The 18,185-nt window shown below is 34.6% G+C and overlaps 6 protein-coding genes across 13 annotated transcripts in view; 2 read left to right on the top strand and 4 right to left on the bottom strand.

The window, feature by feature from the left end:
• Positions 1–3,920: 3,920 nt before the first annotated feature.
• Positions 3,921–4,921, bottom strand: Sf3b6 (splicing factor 3B subunit 6). The gene is made up of 3 exons (XM_076779766.1): positions 4,772–4,921; positions 4,565–4,683; positions 3,921–4,349 (listed from the first exon to the last, which is right to left on the bottom strand). Exons 1-3 carry the CDS (start codon positions 4,802–4,804, stop codon positions 4,124–4,126), a joined length of 378 nt encoding a protein of 125 aa, XP_076635881.1. The 5' UTR covers positions 4,805–4,921; the 3' UTR covers positions 3,921–4,123.
• Positions 4,922–5,021: 100 nt separating this feature from the next.
• LOC143348959 (putative elongation factor 1-delta) lies at positions 5,022–12,103 on the bottom strand. 7 transcript variants are annotated; one of them, XM_076779749.1, is made up of 9 exons: positions 12,048–12,095; positions 9,047–9,182; positions 7,856–8,341; positions 6,897–6,995; positions 6,589–6,658; positions 6,305–6,474; positions 5,937–6,006; positions 5,756–5,881; positions 5,022–5,673 (listed from the first exon to the last, which is right to left on the bottom strand). In XM_076779749.1, the coding sequence occupies exons 2-9, from the start codon at positions 9,137–9,139 to the stop codon at positions 5,519–5,521; spliced, it is 1,269 nt and encodes a 422-aa protein (XP_076635864.1). In that variant the 5' UTR covers positions 9,140–9,182; positions 12,048–12,095; the 3' UTR covers positions 5,022–5,518. The 7 variants fall into 7 exon arrangements, with proteins under 7 accessions (XP_076635864.1, XP_076635862.1, XP_076635866.1 ...); XM_076779747.1 differs by lacking the exon at positions 12,048–12,095 and adding an exon at positions 11,412–11,565; XM_076779751.1 differs by lacking the exon at positions 12,048–12,095 and adding an exon at positions 11,412–11,565 and having other exon boundaries at positions 7,856–8,323.
• Chrac-16 (chromatin accessibility complex protein 1) lies at positions 11,906–12,915 on the top strand. The gene is made up of 2 exons (XM_076779764.1): positions 11,906–12,095; positions 12,302–12,915. The coding sequence occupies exons 1-2, from the start codon at positions 11,961–11,963 to the stop codon at positions 12,695–12,697; spliced, it is 531 nt and encodes a 176-aa protein (XP_076635879.1). The 5' UTR covers positions 11,906–11,960; the 3' UTR covers positions 12,698–12,915.
• Positions 12,916–12,985: 70 nt separating this feature from the next.
• LOC143348963 (vacuolar ATPase assembly protein VMA12) lies at positions 12,986–13,860 on the bottom strand. The gene is made up of 2 exons (XM_076779762.1): positions 13,443–13,860; positions 12,986–13,374 (listed from the first exon to the last, which is right to left on the bottom strand). The coding sequence occupies exons 1-2, from the start codon at positions 13,858–13,860 to the stop codon at positions 13,124–13,126; spliced, it is 669 nt and encodes a 222-aa protein (XP_076635877.1). The 3' UTR covers positions 12,986–13,123.
• Positions 13,861–13,973: 113 nt separating this feature from the next.
• Muted (biogenesis of lysosome-related organelles complex 1 subunit 5) overlaps positions 13,974–18,185 on the bottom strand; it is a 137,029-nt gene continuing 132,817 nt past the window's right edge. The window contains exons 2-5 of the mRNA XM_076779765.1: positions 14,860–14,887; positions 14,677–14,759; positions 14,220–14,408; positions 13,974–14,141 (exon numbers count right to left, since the gene is read on the bottom strand). Coding sequence (XP_076635880.1) covers positions 13,974–14,141; positions 14,220–14,408; positions 14,677–14,759; positions 14,860–14,878 — 459 coding nt within the window. The 5' untranslated portion in view covers positions 14,879–14,887. The remainder of the gene's footprint in view (positions 14,142–14,219; positions 14,409–14,676; positions 14,760–14,859; positions 14,888–18,185) is intronic.
• On the top strand, positions 15,362–18,002 carry LOC143348970 (uncharacterized). 2 transcript variants are annotated; one of them, XM_076779769.1, is made up of 4 exons: positions 15,362–15,646; positions 17,244–17,388; positions 17,464–17,535; positions 17,679–18,002. In XM_076779769.1, exons 1-4 carry the CDS (start codon positions 15,507–15,509, stop codon positions 17,808–17,810), a joined length of 489 nt encoding a protein of 162 aa, XP_076635884.1. In that variant the 5' UTR covers positions 15,362–15,506; the 3' UTR covers positions 17,811–18,002. The 2 variants fall into 2 exon arrangements, with proteins under 2 accessions (XP_076635884.1, XP_076635885.1); XM_076779770.1 differs by lacking the exon at positions 15,362–15,646 and adding an exon at positions 15,677–15,806.

Below are 18,185 nucleotides of genomic sequence, written 5' to 3'. Positions count from 1 at the left end.
CCCACAACTGAAAATAATTTTTCCAAAACGATTTGAAACTTTTAATTTTGTCGAAAAATTCCATACCTTCTCGAATTTTTTTCCAGAAACTGGGTAAGATTTCAAGGATATATCTAATGACCAAAAATGCTTATAATTGACCCCCACAACTGAAAATAATTTTTCCAAAACGATTTGAAACTTTTAATTTTGTCAAAAAATTCCATACCTTCTCGAATTTTTTTCCAGAAACTGGGTAAGATTTCAAGGATATATCTAATGACCAAAAATGCTTACAATTGACCCCCACAACTGAAAATAATTTTTCCAAAACGATTTGAAACTTTTAATTTTGTCGAAAAATTCCATACCTTCTCGAATTTTTTTCTAGGAACTGGGTAGGATTTCAAGGATATATCTAATAACCAAAAATGCTTATAATTGACCGCCACAACTGAAAATAATTTTTCCAAAACGATTTGAAACTTTTAATTTTGTCAAAAAATTCCATACCTTCTCGAATTTTTTTCCAGAAACTGGCTAGGATTTCAAGGATATATCTAATGACCAAAAATGTTTGTAATTGACCCCCACAACCAAAAATAATTTTTCCAAAACGATTTGAAACTTTTGAATTTAATTATTAATATCTTCTGAAGCCTCCATCAACAAATTGATATTCTCAATTTTCATCTTACTTTGACCTCTAGAATTCCCCATTAAAATCTTCCCCAGGGGTATCCTAACACCCTGTATACCATTTTCAGTGGATCCCCCATGAAGCAAACGATTCGTAAAAGGAAACACACGCGGCCTGGCAAAGAATGCAGTGTTTGTTTTCACGACACGCTCCGACGTGCAAAGGGTCAGCCTGACACGTGTGCGGAAAGGTCGCATTTAACTCTTGAAGCCCCTCCTTTGTCGCTAACTAAACTACTCCATACAACAGCGAACATCTCTTCAAACTTACGTTTCCTCAAAACGATATTACTCTTCATAAATTCTATTTCTCATAAACATTTAACAAGCCTCTATTGGCCACACTGCACCCCATCACCCACCCCTAACATCCCCCAATTCTTAGTACAGTTTACACTAGAAACAACTACAAACTCTCGACAAAATCATTCAAATTCGTGACTACCAATAACCAAGAAAATCCACGATTTCGTTGAAATAATTACTCTTTACAAATTCTATTTCTCGTAAACATTTAACAAGCTTCTATTGGCCACACTGCACCCCTAACATCCCCCAATTTTTAGTACAGTTTACACTAGAAACAACTTCAAACTCTCGACAAAATCATTCGAATTCGTGACTATCAATAACCAAGAAAATCCACGATTTCGTTGAAATAATTACTCTTTACATATTCTATTTCTCGTAAACATTTAACAAGCCTCTATTGGCCACACTGCACCCCTAACATCCCCCAATTTTTAGTACAGTTTACACTAGAAACAACTTCAAACTCTCGACAAAATCATTCGAATTCGTGACTATCAATAACCAAGAAAATCCACGATTTCGTTCAAATAATTACTCTTTACAAATTCTATTTCTCGTAAACATTTAACAAGCCTCTATTGGCCACACTGCACCCTAACATCCCCCAATTTTTAGTACAGTTTACACTAGAAACAACTACAAACTCTCGACAAAATCATTCGAATTCGTGACTACCAATAACCAAGAAAATCCACGATTTCGTTCAAATAATTACTCTTTACAAATTCTATTTCTCGTAAACATTTAACAAGCCTCTATTGGCCACACTGCACCCCTAACATCCCCCAATTCTTAGTACAGTTTACACTAGAAACAACTACAAACTCTCGACAAAATCATTCGAATTCGTGACTACCAATAACCAAGAAAATCCACGATTTCGTTCAAATAATTACTCTTTACAAATTCTATTTCTCGTAAACATTTAACAAGCTTCTATTGGCCACACTGCACCCCTAACATCCCCCAATTTTTAGTACAGTTTACACTAGAAACAACTACAAACTCTCGACAAAATCATTCGAATTCGTGACTACCAATAACCAAGAAAATCCACGATTTCGTTGAAATAATTACTCTCGTAAACTTTCAACACCCCTCTAACAAGCTTTATACTTACAAAAGCAAGAAAATCATTGAAATGTATCGATAATCGAGGCAATAACCAAGAAAATCGACGTCTGCTCGCCAGCAGGATTCGACAATTAAAATTCCATCATGGCGTCGGCGCATGAGAGCGACAATCGCGTAAATAAAGACGTATGTATCACTCACCTCGATACAAATCGGCAAGCAGGCCGTCACAACACGGTCGTCGCATCCCCTCCCAACACTCCGCGATCCTCCTCCAGTTCATTCATTCCTCCTCCACGTTCGTTGTCGGCAACATTAGCAGACGACACACCATCGTGTCGAACAAAGTACGATATCACAACAAATCACATCGACCTGGACGGGCTACCAGCTGCACCGCCCGACGACGCCATTCGCGGACTGTTTACATCGCAATGACCAATCACTGTCAACCATTCGAGGGACACCTGAATCTGTCTCGAAGCTTTTCTTGGAGGTTAGACGTTCCACTCTTGGACAGGGTTACCAGTTTGAAGTGCTTTCACACGCAGAGTAACAAAAATAGTCTACCACTCGCGCCGTAAGATCGCGCTACTCTTCGAGTCTGGCGCGTCTAGGCGGCGTAGCGTGGACACGGCTCGCGACTAAGCCCGTTAATAGGAGGGCAGTGAGGACGAGGAACAGCCACGGGGAACCGTACGCGAAATGCCCGAGGAAACTGTCGTAGGCTGCGCGAGGTACGCGCGACACGGTTTCAAGGACGTCTGCGAACGTCTCGCCGGCGACTCCGTCGCTACCGCAGCAGTCGAACGACATTTGACCGTTGGAGGGCCCCGGCGGTACCACGGACGACTCGATTGTGCAAACTATGACGAACGAACGGGTAACGCCTATGGGAACGCCGCGTTTTCTGCACGAAACGGGTCGCAACGCGACCAAACGAGCTGAGCGGGTTTTCGCTTTCGACTGAAATCGAATGTTTCTACCGGCTGGCCGGCTGGCGGCGCGATAGTGTTAGTGCGCGTGCGTCGCTGTGTCCGTGCGTCGCTGCACGCCATTCGCGCGCGTTTCCAACCGCGTCCCGCCAAGCAAACCGTAACCGTTACGAAACACCAGACGAGATGAGTCGGTTGAATTCCCTCCGTGAGGATTGCCTCCAGAATTTTCCACCGGTTATTGAGGATTCTGTCGCAAGAAAAATTGCTAAGTCTTACAAGTAAGAAAGTAAACTTTCGATATTTGAAAATTGGAGCTTTCTTCTCGAATTCAGAAGCATCAATACTCTAAGGACTGAAAGTAGCATAGCTCATTTTCCCGAGAAATTGTAGACAACTTGAAAAAATGAAAATAATTAGGAAATATATATTAATAGCAGTAGTAGTCTGTATCGAAGTATTTCAGCGAAGAGTTTTGATCGGAGTCGTGGCTATCATCTGAGGCTCGTGGAAGCGGTGGAATGCCGCTCCACAACCGACTGTGAAAGTTGTATTAATTACCGCCTTTTAATGTGCCGACATTTTTTCATCCCGGTTTTTATATCTTTTCGGGAGGGGACGAGAACCGATTCCATACGAAAATACTCGCTGCTTACCGCGGGCCATTGAACCTCCATTTTCATGAGTAAAGTTCACAAAAAAACTGTTTTCGATTAAATGCATCCAAAAATGCAGAAGAATTTTATAAATGTACAGGAAAAGAGTAACATACTCTATGGTAATGAATGCATTATCAACAAATATTTTATAACCTGTACAAATTTAATAAAAAAATTAGAGAATTTCTTACTCTTTTTAAGGGTACCGAAACAGTTTCTGTACTACTATAAGAGTCTACACTCGTTAAAGAAACTGCATCTGTCTAGGAACTTATAAAAATCCACTTTATTTAAAATTATATACACAAACTGGCTGCACCTTATTTACATACACAGAACATGTTGCATACATATTTAAATTGCTCTGGAATCTGTGAGAATCGTGGAAAGAGAATCCTAAACTATTAATTAGGAAATTACAGAACTTTAAACTTAACCCTAAGTTAATTTAAATGCATTGTGTAACTATTTCTTATCCTCGTTCAGATTGTACTTTGTTTTCAATTTATCTATTTCCTCCATCTTTTTATCGACGTCAACACGTTTGAATGCTTTGTTGCTTTGGTAGTATAAAACTACCAGGTACCGATTGCAAACATTGAAACCACTTAAATGATCGCATGCATTCTTTGCATCAAATATATCTTCGTAAACAACAAAAGCTGTCCCTCTAGTTTCAGCAGTGTTACCCCTTAAAAGATCAAATATTTTAATTTAGATACACACTGCAGATATAATTTATTGCATCTGTCTTACACAAGTCTAGGTAAAAAAGCAAGCTCTATTATCAAATTAACAATTTTGTGTTTCCATTATTCAATTACATTTTATGCAAGAAATTACTGAAATTTGAAGATTAAAAACACGGTACTTTATTTACAAAAGAGACTGGTCATAAATACTTACACCCTGATTTGTCTAATGGCTCCATATTTGCCAAAAATGTCATACATTTCTTCAGCAGTGATTTTATAGGGCAAATTTCTTATATACAACACTCTATTTACTTCAGGAGGTAACCTCACCTGCAAAGAAAAACATTTTGAAAAATAAGAGAGGTTATGTAAGCAACTTATTGCAAATAAAATGTTATATATTCATCTATACACTCACGTTAGCTCTTCGTTGCAGCATAGCCATAGTCATGATTGAAAAATGAAGGTTTCTTCTTTCTTAATGTGAAAACACAACTGCAAAACTAATTTCTTTAAACCAAAGTTAAGTCAAGATAACCTAAAACACATTTAGAGAGTTTGTGCTACCAGGGGGCAGCACTATGATAGCCAATTTAATTTGGGCATTGCATTGAAAGATAATTGAATGAAAAGTAATATAAAAAAGTTTTCAAGGAAAGATAGAGTCGTTGAGAGTTTTTATTTGTAATTTTTATTCGTAGCAACAATACTCAGAAACAAACAATTAAAAATGGTACTAGTGATTGGCATTATTTACTTGCAATATCATTATTCTTAAAATTTTGTTTGATATAGTCGAGTGAAATGTACATCTATTTGATTTCGCATCTGCATTACAGTTTTACATATATTTAGTTATAGTTTAAACATTTACACATTACAGTTTTTTTATATAGAATATATTCATGTCTCAAGCACAAAGTTTACAAATTTACTTGATTAGAGTTCTTAGAAATCATTTAATGAATTGACACATCGAATAATTGGAATACGACGGCTAAATGTCTGAACTTTTTTGAAGAATTATGGTTAATATATAATTACGTAATAATGCGTTTATCGAAGTAGATATTGCTAGTGGAATGAAGAAATGGCACAACAGACCAATGCCTGATTGCAATTAGAACCGTCATTAATTTTCTATGAAGAAAGCTTCGTTATTATTTTATACTTTGTTAAAAGCTGCAATGTCTACGCTCTGTACAAAGTCCTCAATTTCCTGGATCTTTTCTGCGAGCCAGTCCACTGAAACCTTTTCATCCTCCACGACACAGGAAATCTGAAGTTTGTGGATTCCAAAGGCAAGAGGGACAAGTTGCGCTGTAAAAGAACGATTACTTTCCTTCTTGCCTCAAATTAGACATCAAATCAGATACCACAAAACATTCGACATATAACTTACCTGCCCCCCATAAGAGACCATCCGTCTCAATCTTTCTCACTTCGGTTTCCATGAGTTTCATATCTGTCTCATCGTCCCACGGCTTGACATCCAATATTATGTTCGACTTGGCAATCAAAGCTGGCTCTGTAAATAATTATTATATAGACACAATGCAATTAAATTTCAAGTATAAACTTACTTTTGGACTTTTTCGCGGCATATGCAGCTAATCTTTGTTCCCTAATTTTTGCAGCTTCTGCATCTTCCCCCTAGCAAGTTAAGTATTTAAAGAATTTACAGTACAGGTCGCAAATAACAACATTTATATTTCAATAGTTGTAGAGTAGTGTCGAGTTCATGTAATAAATAGAAAAATATAATTGAATGCATTGTTATTCTGGGAATATCTGGTGTACTATGTCTCGTAAATATCGTCCAATTTATACATTTTTGCACCCTACTTGGAGAAACGTGTACTAAATGTATTAAGTATCGTGCAGAGATGATTTCAAATATGTAAGGAAATTATCTGCTTGAATGTCTTTTGCGCTATTTCTGCCAACTTGCCTCTGAGTCTGAACCAAACAAATCAACATCGTCATCTTCAGCTTTTTCTTGTGACTTTTTTGGAGCTGGATCATAGTTCTGACATGAACTTTGATTAAGCTTATCTTCGAGATTTTTAACACGCGCCGCCAATTTATTGATAGTATTATTCAATTCTTCAACGATCGTTGCTAAAATTTCATAACACGGGAAATGTTACATTAACAATAATGTAATACTCTTTTCCGAAAAATGATAAAATTACATTTAGTCGATAATAATCTAATAAACAGTACAATACTTACGAAGATCTGAGTAATCTTTTTTGGTATCGTTTGGAGTGGTGGGACTGGCGACAGTTGAAATGTCGTCCATCTGTAAATTAATTGTAATAACATGATACTACTAGATAAACACTATGAAGAAACAACGAAGACATTAGTATTTTAGAATGTTATACTGATGGAACAAATGATATATTAAAATTATGGTTTATTTCAACAAAAACAATTCAATATTATGTCCGTAGGTTTTATATTAATATTTGATATTATATTAGTAAGCAGGTTTGAAAATTTGTTACGTAAGGGTGCGCAAAGGGTGCAGTACTCACACACTGTAAAGATTGTTTAATATGTTGACGAGCCTTGGCGACCTCATTGGCTAAACTTCCACCAGCAGATAAGATTGGGCTAGTAGTTTGTTGATTTCCCTGTATCCACCAATATTAAATGTCAACTCAGACCAAACTGATTGTTACAAACAATCCAATATCATACCTCCACCAAGATATATATATAAACAATGACTAAATTAAAATTGAATACTTATCCTTTATGCTAAATTCTGTATGAAATATGCCAAAAGAAATTATCCAATTTAAATGGAATTTTCAATCCATCATTGCAAATGTTCTAATGTAACCAGGTGGAGATAGACATTCTAAATATTCAAAAGGTGAACAAAGAATAAGCGCGACATTTTCACAGCATACTAACACAGTCATTTGTGTTTACTACAAAAGAAAGTGTTGCAAATAAATAGGTGTTACCATTATGTGTAAATATATTAACAATAAACCCATAACCAGAGTAAAATATATTTCTAATTAGAAGCAAGCATGCACTAGAATCCCTATTCTTATAAAGGAAGAACATGCATATTGTTAAATTAAAGAAAGATAATTATGTACATGTTATTTTTCATTATACACGGACAATAGCTATTAAATCTAAAAATCAAACAATATAAATTTGAAAGTACTTCAACAATATAGTAATCACAGGTTGTAGCTAATATGATAGAAAAAAAATGGAAATAATATTACGTTTAATTAATTTTTAAATATAATAAGCAGATTTTTACAGTGAACTAGACCAGTGGTTTCCAAACTTTTTAAAAAATACCCTGATAAAACAAAAACTTTCTACAGGAGTCAATTTCTTCAGTAAAAAGTTTAAAAAGCTCTGATCTAGGTAATGAAATGCTTATTATGATGAACTAAATAAAATTTGATAAATATTGCATGTATGCACACAAATCATTAAGTAACATATTCAGAATAATATGTACCTGAGTAGATAATTGCTGTTTATTCCTTCTTAGCGGCGTAATATTTTCTTTTATTTCCTTAGTATCATTTTTCCCTTTTCCTCTATTTCTATGCCGTGTATCAGCCTTGTTCTTTTTTTCTTTTATTTCTTTTGTATTATAATTCTTAGACGCATCGTTCGATGGATCAGTTTCTTTCTCTTTTACATCATTTTTTATATTATTAGATGTTTGATTTTCCTCTACATTTTCTTTCTTTTGCATATTGTACTCATTTTCATCTTTACTTGCCTTTGAGGCTTTTGATTGATTTTTAGCATGTTTGGGAATATCATTTTGATCATTTTCAGAAACCAATAATTTATTATCTTTGAATTTTTTAGGCTTTGTTTTAGACAAAGAGTTACTGTTCAAAATATCTTGGTAGTTATTACTCATAGAAATTTCAGATTTAAGCGAACAGCATTCCATAATTTTATGTGACACCACCTTGAAACATGTTTCAAGCTGTGCAAGTGGAAATTGATGTCTTGCAATTAATGTATAGAATAAAAACTAAATAAAGCATGTTTTTGTTACATGCTGAGTACAATCTTTTATCATTGCAACAAAAACAACTGCACAAATACTTTCAATAAAAATCTCATGCAATTTCTTGGACTCATTGAATATGTAAACAAATAAAACTATTTGTTGTGTATAACCGTAAAATAAATAAATAAATTCAAAGTTGCATTGCAAGTTGTATGTTCTTACTTTATTGTTACTAATAACATTGTCAGAAAAGCTTTGTATTAGAAAAGAAATGCAATACATATATAATTTATTTAAATATATAACTGGGAAGGGGATTAAGTAAATAAATAATAAAATTCCCAGCACTGTCTGAAGTTACAAGCAGGTGTTCCCTATCACCAGATATTCCCTGAAGTGTGTTAGAAAATGTTAATTTTTAGTTAGTACAGAAAAAAACACAAGGCATAACAAAAAGGCGTACATTGGCCATGGATGTTGGGACTGAGGTTTAAAATTCTCTGTTTGTAAACATACTTTTTGGTTCTGTAATTTTCATTAAAATTCTATATAAAAAAACAAATGTTTTTTTTATATTTAATGCTTTGTATGTTTAGAAACATGTATCCTACCCTTGTCGGCAATTACCTTTATAAATTCAATAACATTAATATGTAATTTAGTAATGAAAATACTTACCTTGGCCATTCTTTCAAAATACAGTCGTTCTGCTTTATCATAGGATGGCTTGTCGAACCATACCTTCTCTTGAGCTAATGCTGACTTTTCCATGTTTAAAGAGATTTATTTAACGAATGAAGGTGCAAGTAAATTTCTGCAACACGAAATTTGATCTTAAATTTATTACAATTTTACTAAGACATAAAACTGACATATTTTTAATTTTATTTAAATTTAAGAGCATAGCATGCATGAAAAAACGAATTACGTAATATTCGATATTTGAGCATGGAAAATAAAAATATTAGGAAGTTTCAGATCATTTGTATTTATTCGAAATACAATTCTTTTTTTTAAATATGTATAAAATATATGAGAGAGCCATATAATAACATATAAAGTTATCTAATACATAGTATATCATCACTTCTGAGAATTCTACTCCTGCGGCCCCATTTCCGGTCATATAACGCGACTCCATTGCATTTTCTGAATTAAACCTTCACATTTAAAAATTTCAATTCTATTTAATACTTGTAGTAACACTTTAATTTAAAGTTTTTAGATATTTTTTAGTAATTCATTTGGTACTATTTAATAGTACTATTTAATTACTGTTCACTAATATTTTATTCATAATTTAAGAAACATTGGTTTGCTATGTAACAAGAGATTGCAACAATGAACAATCAAATAATTCTGCTAATTAACAATTAGCATCATGTGCTATCATCATCACTACTAAAATATTCATACTTAAACGGGGATTTATTTAAACTTTTATGAGCAGGTAATTCCAATCTATATATTTCATTAACTGTTCCTTGTTTATCCGATTTTGTTCTTATTTCATCCAATAAGCCATTCATTGTTTCTTCTTCACCCTTCTTAACTACACACGAATGAATTTCCAATGCATTGAAATACCGAATAAATGCTTTGAGTTCGTTAAAAGAAGAATGCATGGAGAAACACACATTGAAAGTTCTACTTCTAACTTTATCCCACTCTCCTATTACGCTTGTATCCTTTCTTTTCCATTTCATTGCCGATGGAATAATAGTCATAACATTAACATCGAGCACGTCTTCTCTGCATTTTAAACGCGACGAAAACTGTTTTTTTGTGCACGCGTGAATCGGAGTACTATACGGATCGTTTGTAACGTAATAAGATAACTGTTGAATGCGGCAGTAACTTTCATATACGTAAGGTTTCACGTGAATCTTCATGTTTAACAGTTTAGAGAGTTCTACAAAGAGGAATTCAGAACCATATGTGGCAGAACACTCTAGAATAACAACATTCCTTGGGTCTTTATATATCCATTGTTTAACTATATCGCTCATTTTACCTAAACTTTCTTTGCGGGTTGGGAAAGACGGAAAATCACGGTCTAAAAAAGTTGTGTCCAAGTAAATTGTAGTGAATGTTCTGGGCAATAATTTAGAGGATTCGTAGTAATGCAGGCCTTTTAACTTTGGGAAGTCTGTTGAGTTAATGCGGAAGTCACCAGTATATAAAACTGACACGTTATTTACTTCAAATATGAACATTATAGACCCCAAACAATGACCAGCTGATATAGAGGTAACAGAAACGATCATTTTGTCTTTATTTTGCAGTGCATATTCTACAACAGTCGGTGTATTAATATCTATTTCTTTAACGCAATCTTGGGAACCAAATTTACTTTCTAGTAGTGCTTTTGTAATTGCACTGCAATAGAGATATTTGTTGTGTTTATTTAAATGTGTAAAGAACTCTTTTGATAAGCCAGCCATGTGATCTGTGTGACAATGACTAAGAAAGAATACGGAAGACGTTTTGTTTTTTTCTTCAAAATGATCCACTGAGATGCCAGGTATCTCCTTAACGAACCCAAGGAAAGTAGACATTCTGCCACATGTATTCCTGTAATTTATAAATCAATCGTGCTGGTATTTGTCTCGTAGAAGCTATAAATCTTTCTATTAAACACATACAAAGATAACCAAGATATCAAAATGGAATTAATTCTTGAGATGTGCCTATCGATCGAACAAAACGAGGTTATCACAAGCAAAAAACAGATGTTTACGAAGTCACAGAATAGTAGCGATTTTGTAGGTTATGGCTACAAGAGTTAAATAAATATTGCGTTAACGACAAAACAGTATTAAAGGGGTCATTTACGAACCGATGAATCAACGATCTGTTCTCGTTCGAACGGACAATCGGTAAATTTTACGCTGGAACTTCAGAAACATGAATTCGCCATGTGCTGTATTGATCGATTAATTCGATGGATATATAGCGAGGTACGATTAATTCGTTGCTCGCTGGTGCAAAACGATTCACTGTACGCGTTGATTATCTATCGATTGAATATTATTAAATATACCTTGACTCGTCACAGATTGTCAGATTGATGCAACAATTGTCCGCTCGCCAAAAATTTCTGCAAGCCGGATATAACGTGCCAATTGAAAAGAAATAGACACAGACAGTGGTGCACGAACAGCGATGGAAGATGTCACTGAGATACGCGACCGCCACTGGCGAATTTAACACATTTCTGTTTTTCAAAACGTTTTCGAAACTCTGGAATAGTGTATAAACTTTCACATTTTTCTAATACCATATTAAAAAAACTACATTTATTAGTACCATTTTGTCCAGTGAAAGAAGTCTAATAACGAAAATTTTGACTCGTGTCTTAAAATAAAATTCTTTTTTGTATCACATATTTTGGAACAATTTGTACAAACAAATCATCCTTGTTTGTTACACAATTCTATAAAATATTTCCAACGTATTCTCAAGCATCACATGTGTAATATACAAAGTTTAAAAATTGGCGGGAATTGATCTACAAAGATACGTTCGCGCGGCGAAGAGGCAGTTTGTACTTGGTTCCATTGATGCTAGTAGAAATCAGTTTTGAGTGAAAATGACTACGCAAAGATCGCCAGCCAAGTTAAAAGAATTACGTCTGCCCATGTCGAGAGTGAAAACGATTATGAAGAGTTCTCCTTACGTGGACACGATCGGCCAGGATGGATTGTTTCTAGTCACGAAAGCCACGGTAAGATTCACACCAAAATATTGAGGTTAGGTGACGCTCTGTGTGCCGCTTCGCGGGTCAATTGAAAACGTTTATTTTCAGTAATATGTAATTATATCGCTTACATTATACATCGTACTCGAATGTGTGCGTTTCGTGAATTAATAACGCTTTTTATACGTGCAACGAGACTGAAGAAACGAAACGATTGAAGTAAATTCTTTCAGGAATTGTTTATACATTACTTAACGGAAGAAGCTCATCAGCAGAGCAATAAAGGCAACTCTTTGGATTATAAACATTTGGCTGAAGTGGTTCAGACGAACGATACGTTAGAATTCCTTAAAGAAATAATGCCTAGGAAGATAACGGTTAGACAGTTCAAAGAAATGATGGCGGCCAAGGATAGGCACAGTAGTTCAGAGAGTAGCTCAGATTCGGACAGTGATAGTGACTCGGATTCAGATTCTTGCTCCGACAGTGACAATTCGAAACCGGAGGATGGGAACTCGTCGAATAGTGATCATGAAAGTGAAACGAAGGAGAACGGTAAATGTGATTTGGTTAGTGACAAGAGCGAGGCTAGTGGAAAAAGTGACAGCGAGGACGAGACTAAAAGATAAGAGAACAGACATGAATTTTTTATTTTTATTCCCGTAATGCAGGCTCTGATTGCGAAAGGAACAGCTTGAACTTGGAAATGATTTTGAAAACGTTTGGTCGTAGATGAAAGTTCAAATTATTTGTCAGTATTTAATACTTTAGATAAGGATGATAATTTTAGGAGTTGAGCACTATTTTTATATGTATTCAATAAAAATAAATTATAGATAATTACATACTTTTTAAGATGTAGAGAGGGAAAGGATGGGACTTATTCATTTTTCAGTCTAAAACATTCCTTACTAATTTCATTTTATTACTAAAACTAACTTCACCATTTTGAAGACATATTTATATATTTAGCCGCAATTTAAGATTATTTATTGAAATTACAAAAGAATGCGTTAATGCTAGAATACACTTTTATAATAATAACCTATAAAATTTTATTCTTGGTGTAATTTTTTAGACGTTAGTGTTGGGTCTGTATCGCATTCATCCTCGTTCAATTTGATAGCTAAGAAGTAAATTTCAGCCAGGGCTATGATTAACGCGCAAATTATACCTAGTAACAATCTAAATCCAAAGTCTAAATTTCCAATAATCAACTCGACACCTAGGAATCCAAAGGCAAAGCCTGCCAACACGGAAAATATAAACTGTGCAACAGCTATGAGTTGCTTATTTATTTGCTTCACTGAAACAAATATAAACACATATATAAAGTTTATTAAAAATATTTATATTTTAATTTAGAAATCTTACTTTGGTAAGAGATAGTATCTTCTGGTAGCTTTCTCCTAAACGAGTCAACGCTTTTGGTCATAGCTCGGTATTCTCTAGCATCTTGTTGTGCCTTCAGTTTCTGTATTCTAGCTTCCAATTCAAGGCTTCTTGGCGTAATTTTCGGTGTTGGTAATTTTATATCTGCCTGTTCTAAAAGTTCGTGCAAATAAACATTTTCCATTTTTGTCTTTCTGTGTTCTTCCAAGTATGAATTCAGCCATCTTATGTCATCCAATTTTAATAAAACATCTTTTCGTTTGTCTCTACCCGACTTTTTCAAAGCAGCGATACTAGGTGGAACATTATTTGTTTTCTTAATATTTTTTATAACAAATTCGATTAATTTCTTATTTGGATTTATTTTTATGGAAGGATCTTCGATCGATTCAACTGGCATTTTCGTATTGAAATATTCTATTATTAACAAAATAATATTATTAGCAAAGTTTTATATGTTAAATGCAGAATTGGTTTTATTATTATGTACTATATGATATAGCGGTGGAATATTTATAGCGTAATATGTAATTTTCTTTCAAGATCGTCATAAAATTCTTTTATTTCATCCTCTTTTTCTTTAAAAGTATGATTTACTTTTTCACACTTTTCACTCATATCATTGACAAACTTCTCCCACTCTATTTTCCTTATTTCTCTGTTTTCTTGTAATGCTTTATCCTAGAATAGTTACGAAATGCACCTATTAACGATTGACTCTTGTACGAAATCAAAGGATTTATGAAAATTAGCCCATACAATATCAAAATTATTTTCCCTCTGAAGGACTCTTTCGCACATGCTCAGAGCAACATCAACGTTTGCTTTTAAGCTAGGTAAATGGCAATCTCCGAGTTGCTCTGTTCGATCGAGTTCATTTTCCTTCAATTCTGTAGAGTATTCGAGTATTTTGAAAAGACGTTCCACTTCTCTGTCGCCTCTTTTCTCCTACAAACATATAATCTCTAATACTTACCTCCAGAGTCACCGCAGAAAGAAATTGTAAAACAAAAGATCTCATGTGAATGTTAAACCCCTAGATTTAGAGTTACATTGATATAATTGAAGTCTCACGAAGTAGTTTTGTAGGTTATGTGCGATAAGATATTATTCGAACGATTAACATAGTAGGAAGACAAGTGTTATGAGTCATGCTCGCTTATTAGGCAGCTATGTTTGATTAAAAATCGTCAAACATTTGGGAATGGTAACTCACCTGAAATTCACGTAGAAAGAAGGTGATTTCACCTTGAGTGAACGGTCGATGATCGAAAAGTCGACTCCAAATTTCACCGATGTCTACGAAAATATATCGCGAATAGCATTACAATGAATTCTCATGACAATAAAGTGCATACTTGAAACTTATGAATTTACAATCAAGCCTTATATGCCGCACCTTTAGTAATGGTCGCCATGATCCTCCGCGGGACTATGCGTAGTACAGATTTCTCTATTATCTGTTAACTATTGCCCGATTCTTTCTCTATTTTACATTCTTTATTGCGTAAAATCGATCTCTGAACATTATAAAATACTAAGGGTAGTCTTTTCTATTTAAAGTTTTGTTTTTGAGTATTTACTAGGTTAATTGTACATTTGCTTTTTTAGCTTTCATGGATTGATTATAGAGTATGTAAAGTTTGTAGGAATCATTGCATTTTGGGTGATCGTTTCATTAGTTTAGCTTGCAAAAGCCCTGAGAGACCGTGCAACAGTCCGCTGACTGCAAGTCTCGCGGAAGGAATGCGGGAGAAGGGGAACACGTATTCCCACGTACACACTGATCCCTAGCTCCCCATTGGTCGCTGCAGTTGCACACACATGCGGACCGCCTGAGCGCAAGCGAGACAGATAAGTAGGCGGTGCGACTCCCTTCGCCCCTCAGTCGTCCCGCGGGACTTCGAGTCGGCGGAGCGCTGTACATAATTTCTTTCTCGCGTTGCAGACGCGTTCCGTGAATTATCGATCGAAAATACGAGACACGGGAATTGCACCGTGCGATCGAATATGCGATCCGATGGCGGGGGCATCTGCTATCTATAAATGAGAAATTCTGTTCGATCGTTCGTCGTTTGTGCCGCGAAACTCGACGGACATCGATATCGAGCATTTAGACGCGCAGTGTACAGAATGGATTGCTTCTTGCAACTCGCCTTATTCTTTGTCGTTCTGCCGTTCACAGTGTAATGATTATTGAATAATTTTTATGGATTGTTATACTTCTTAAGGCAGTAATATTCGGGGTGTTTGGCCACCCCAGGGGAAGATTTTTATGGGAGATTCTGGAGGTCAAATTGAGACGAAAATGAAGATCAATTTGTTGATGGAGGCTTCGTTAAAAAAGTTAGTAACAAATTTGGTATCATTAAAAATTATTTTTGGTTACGGGGGGCCATTATAAGCATTTTTGGTGAACAGACCTACCCTCGAAATTCTACCCAGTTTCGAGAAAAAAATTCGAGTAGGTATTGAAATTTTTGGACGAAATTAAAAAATTCCGAATCATATTGAAAAAATTATAGTTAGTTACAGGGGGTAATTACAATCATTTTTGGTCATTATACATACCCCTGAAATCTTACGCATTTTCGAGAAAAAAATTCAAGAAGGAGCCTAAATTTTTGGACGAAATTAAAAAATTCCGAATCATATTGAAAAAATTAATTTAGTTACAGGGGGTAATTGCAATCATTTTTGGTCATTATACATATTCTCGAAATCCTACGCATTTTCGAGAAAAAAATTCGAGAAGGTGCCTAAATTTTTGGACGAAATTAAAAAATTTCGAATCATATTAAAAAAATTATAGTTTGTTACAGGGGGTAATTGCAATCATTTTTGGTTATTATACATACCCTCGAAATCTTACCCAGTTTCGAGAAAAAAATTCGAGTAGGTATTGAAATTTTTGGACGAATTTAAAAAATTCCGAATCATATTAAAAAAATTATATTTAGTTACAGGGGGTAATTGCAATCATTTTTGGTCATTATACATATTCTCGAAATCCTATGCATTTTCGAGAAAAAAATTCAAGAAGGTACTGAAATTTTTGGACGAAATTAAAAAATTTCGAATCATACTAAAAAAATTATAGTTAGTTACAGGGGGTAATTACAATCATTTTTGGTCATTATACATACCCCCGAAATCCTACGCATTTTCTAGAAAAAAATTCAAAAAGGTGCCTAAATTTTTGGACGAAATTAAAAAATTCCGAATCATATTGAAAAAATTATAGTTAGTTACAGGGGGCAATTACAATCATTTTTGGTCATTATACATACCCTCGAAATCTTACCCAGTTTCTAGAAAAAAATTCGAGAAGGTACTGAAATTTTTGGACGAAATTAAAAAATTTCGAATCATACTAAAAAAAATATATTTACTTACAGGGGGTAATTACAATCATTTTTGGTGAACAGACCTACCCCCGAAATCCTACCCCTTTCGAGAAAAAAAATTCAGTTCCTTCTCAACTTTAAACGTTAATAACTTTTTAACGATGCCTCCATCAACAAATTAATATTCTTGATTTTCCCCTTATTAAATCAGTAATATTTCTATAATGATGTTGGAAGAATAATATAGGAATATAATAGTAATATTTGAATAACAAAATCTGAATTTTATTCGTATCAGTCAACTACGAAATTGTCCCAATAAATCCAGTTTCATTCGAGGTCAAATGTGTCGTTTTCCCAGAAAAAAACAATTAAAAAGTAACCATTTCACACGAATCGCGATTGACAAAGTTTTTTCAATAATTGATTCCACCAGGCAAGAGACAGTAACAAATGGCGCGTGTCAGTGCGCCGCAATGGCGGTTGGGAAATCAGAATCAATCATCGAACGTTCTTTCGAGTTTAATATCACATGCAACGAGGAAGGGGAAGATAAGTGTATCAGATTTTGCGTTGCTATGGTAAATAAATCCTCAGTCAAACGAACAAATCAAATAGTTAAATTAGCATTAAACAAACATGAAAACTCTGTTTAGGCGGAAACCGCGAAGGACAGGGCGCCAAATATGATTTGTGAGAAGCTGAGCGGCCATGTGGACAATCTGCTGGTCAGTCAGAGTCATTAGGGAGTTTCTGCTCTTAAAAATACCTAGAAATCACTAGAAAATTTCAAGCTTCAATTCACTTGTGGAGTCTAGAAATTTCAGTTTAAAATCTAGGTGAATTCTGCTCGATATAAATATATGTTCAGGTCAGGATGTATGCGAACGTCTGCTCCCCGCCCAGCTGGAAGTACACGAACAAGGAGGAAAAGAATCCAATCTGTTGTCACGAGGGGAAGTCGATACCTTGCGGGAATCCGACGCCATCGAGCCACGATTAAACCAATTTGCAATTAACTTAGTCCTCTGTGTGGAACTTTTCCTCGTTATTGTCCATAAACGATGGATTCGATAGTCTACATAAATCAGAATTACTCTTATTGGGAGGCAATAAACAATAAAATACAGTACACATTTGTTTATGTAATATTTTCTTTGTAACAGATACATGTGTGTTCTCAGTTTCAAATGTACCTTTGTGTTTGTATATATTTCCTTTCGATGAGATGTTTATTATATTCTAGAGAATTCAAGAGTTTTTGTCTAGTTATTTCTGTATGTATGTGCTATTATAAATTGATATGCATGTGTATTGGTCCCCAGTTTCAAATGTACCTTTGTTTTTGTATATATTTCCTTTCGATGAGATGTTTATT

Source organism: Colletes latitarsis, chromosome 12, assembly GCF_051014445.1.
Source record: "Colletes latitarsis isolate SP2378_abdomen chromosome 12, iyColLati1, whole genome shotgun sequence".
Classification (NCBI taxonomy): domain Eukaryota; kingdom Metazoa; phylum Arthropoda; class Insecta; order Hymenoptera; family Colletidae; genus Colletes; species Colletes latitarsis.
Note: the sequence above shows the minus strand (reverse complement) of the source record. Positions and strands in the feature narration are given on the sequence as shown.

Excerpts from the sequence above, each read along its gene's own strand:
- LOC143348959 (XM_076779749.1), bottom strand. The coding sequence starts at position 9,139 with ATGGAAAAGTCAGCATTAGCTCAAGAGAAGGTATGGTTCGACAAGCCA. Across the intron at positions 6,996-7,855 it reads AACAGCAATTATCTACTCAG|GGAAATCAACAAACTACTAG; the intron begins GTACATATTATT and ends TGGTGGATACAG. Across the intron at positions 6,007-6,304 it reads TGTTTGGTTCAGACTCAGAG|GGGGAAGATGCAGAAGCTGC; the intron begins GCAAGTTGGCAG and ends TTAACTTGCTAG.
- Chrac-16 (XM_076779764.1), top strand. The coding sequence starts at position 11,961 with ATGACTACGCAAAGATCGCCAGCCAAGTTAAAAGAATTACGTCTGCCC. Across the intron at positions 12,096-12,301 it reads TTCTAGTCACGAAAGCCACG|GAATTGTTTATACATTACTT; the intron begins GTAAGATTCACA and ends AAATTCTTTCAG.
- LOC143348970 (XM_076779769.1), top strand. The coding sequence starts at position 15,507 with ATGAGAAATTCTGTTCGATCGTTCGTCGTTTGTGCCGCGAAACTCGAC. Across the intron at positions 17,389-17,463 it reads TCAGATTTTGCGTTGCTATG|GCGGAAACCGCGAAGGACAG; the intron begins GTAAATAAATCC and ends AACTCTGTTTAG. Across the intron at positions 17,536-17,678 it reads GCCATGTGGACAATCTGCTG|GTCAGGATGTATGCGAACGT; the intron begins GTCAGTCAGAGT and ends ATATATGTTCAG.
- Sf3b6 (XM_076779766.1), bottom strand. The coding sequence starts at position 4,804 with ATGACTATGGCTATGCTGCAACGAAGAGCTAAC. Across the intron at positions 4,684-4,771 it reads TGCTGCAACGAAGAGCTAAC|GTGAGGTTACCTCCTGAAGT; the intron begins GTGAGTGTATAG and ends TTTTCTTTGCAG. Across the intron at positions 4,350-4,564 it reads GCCATTAGACAAATCAGGGT|GGGTAACACTGCTGAAACTA; the intron begins GTAAGTATTTAT and ends TGATCTTTTAAG.
- LOC143348963 (XM_076779762.1), bottom strand. The coding sequence starts at position 13,860 with ATGCCAGTTGAATCGATCGAAGATCCTTCCATAAAAATAAATCCAAAT. Across the intron at positions 13,375-13,442 it reads AGATACTATCTCTTACCAAA|TGAAGCAAATAAATAAGCAA; the intron begins GTAAGATTTCTA and ends TATTTGTTTCAG.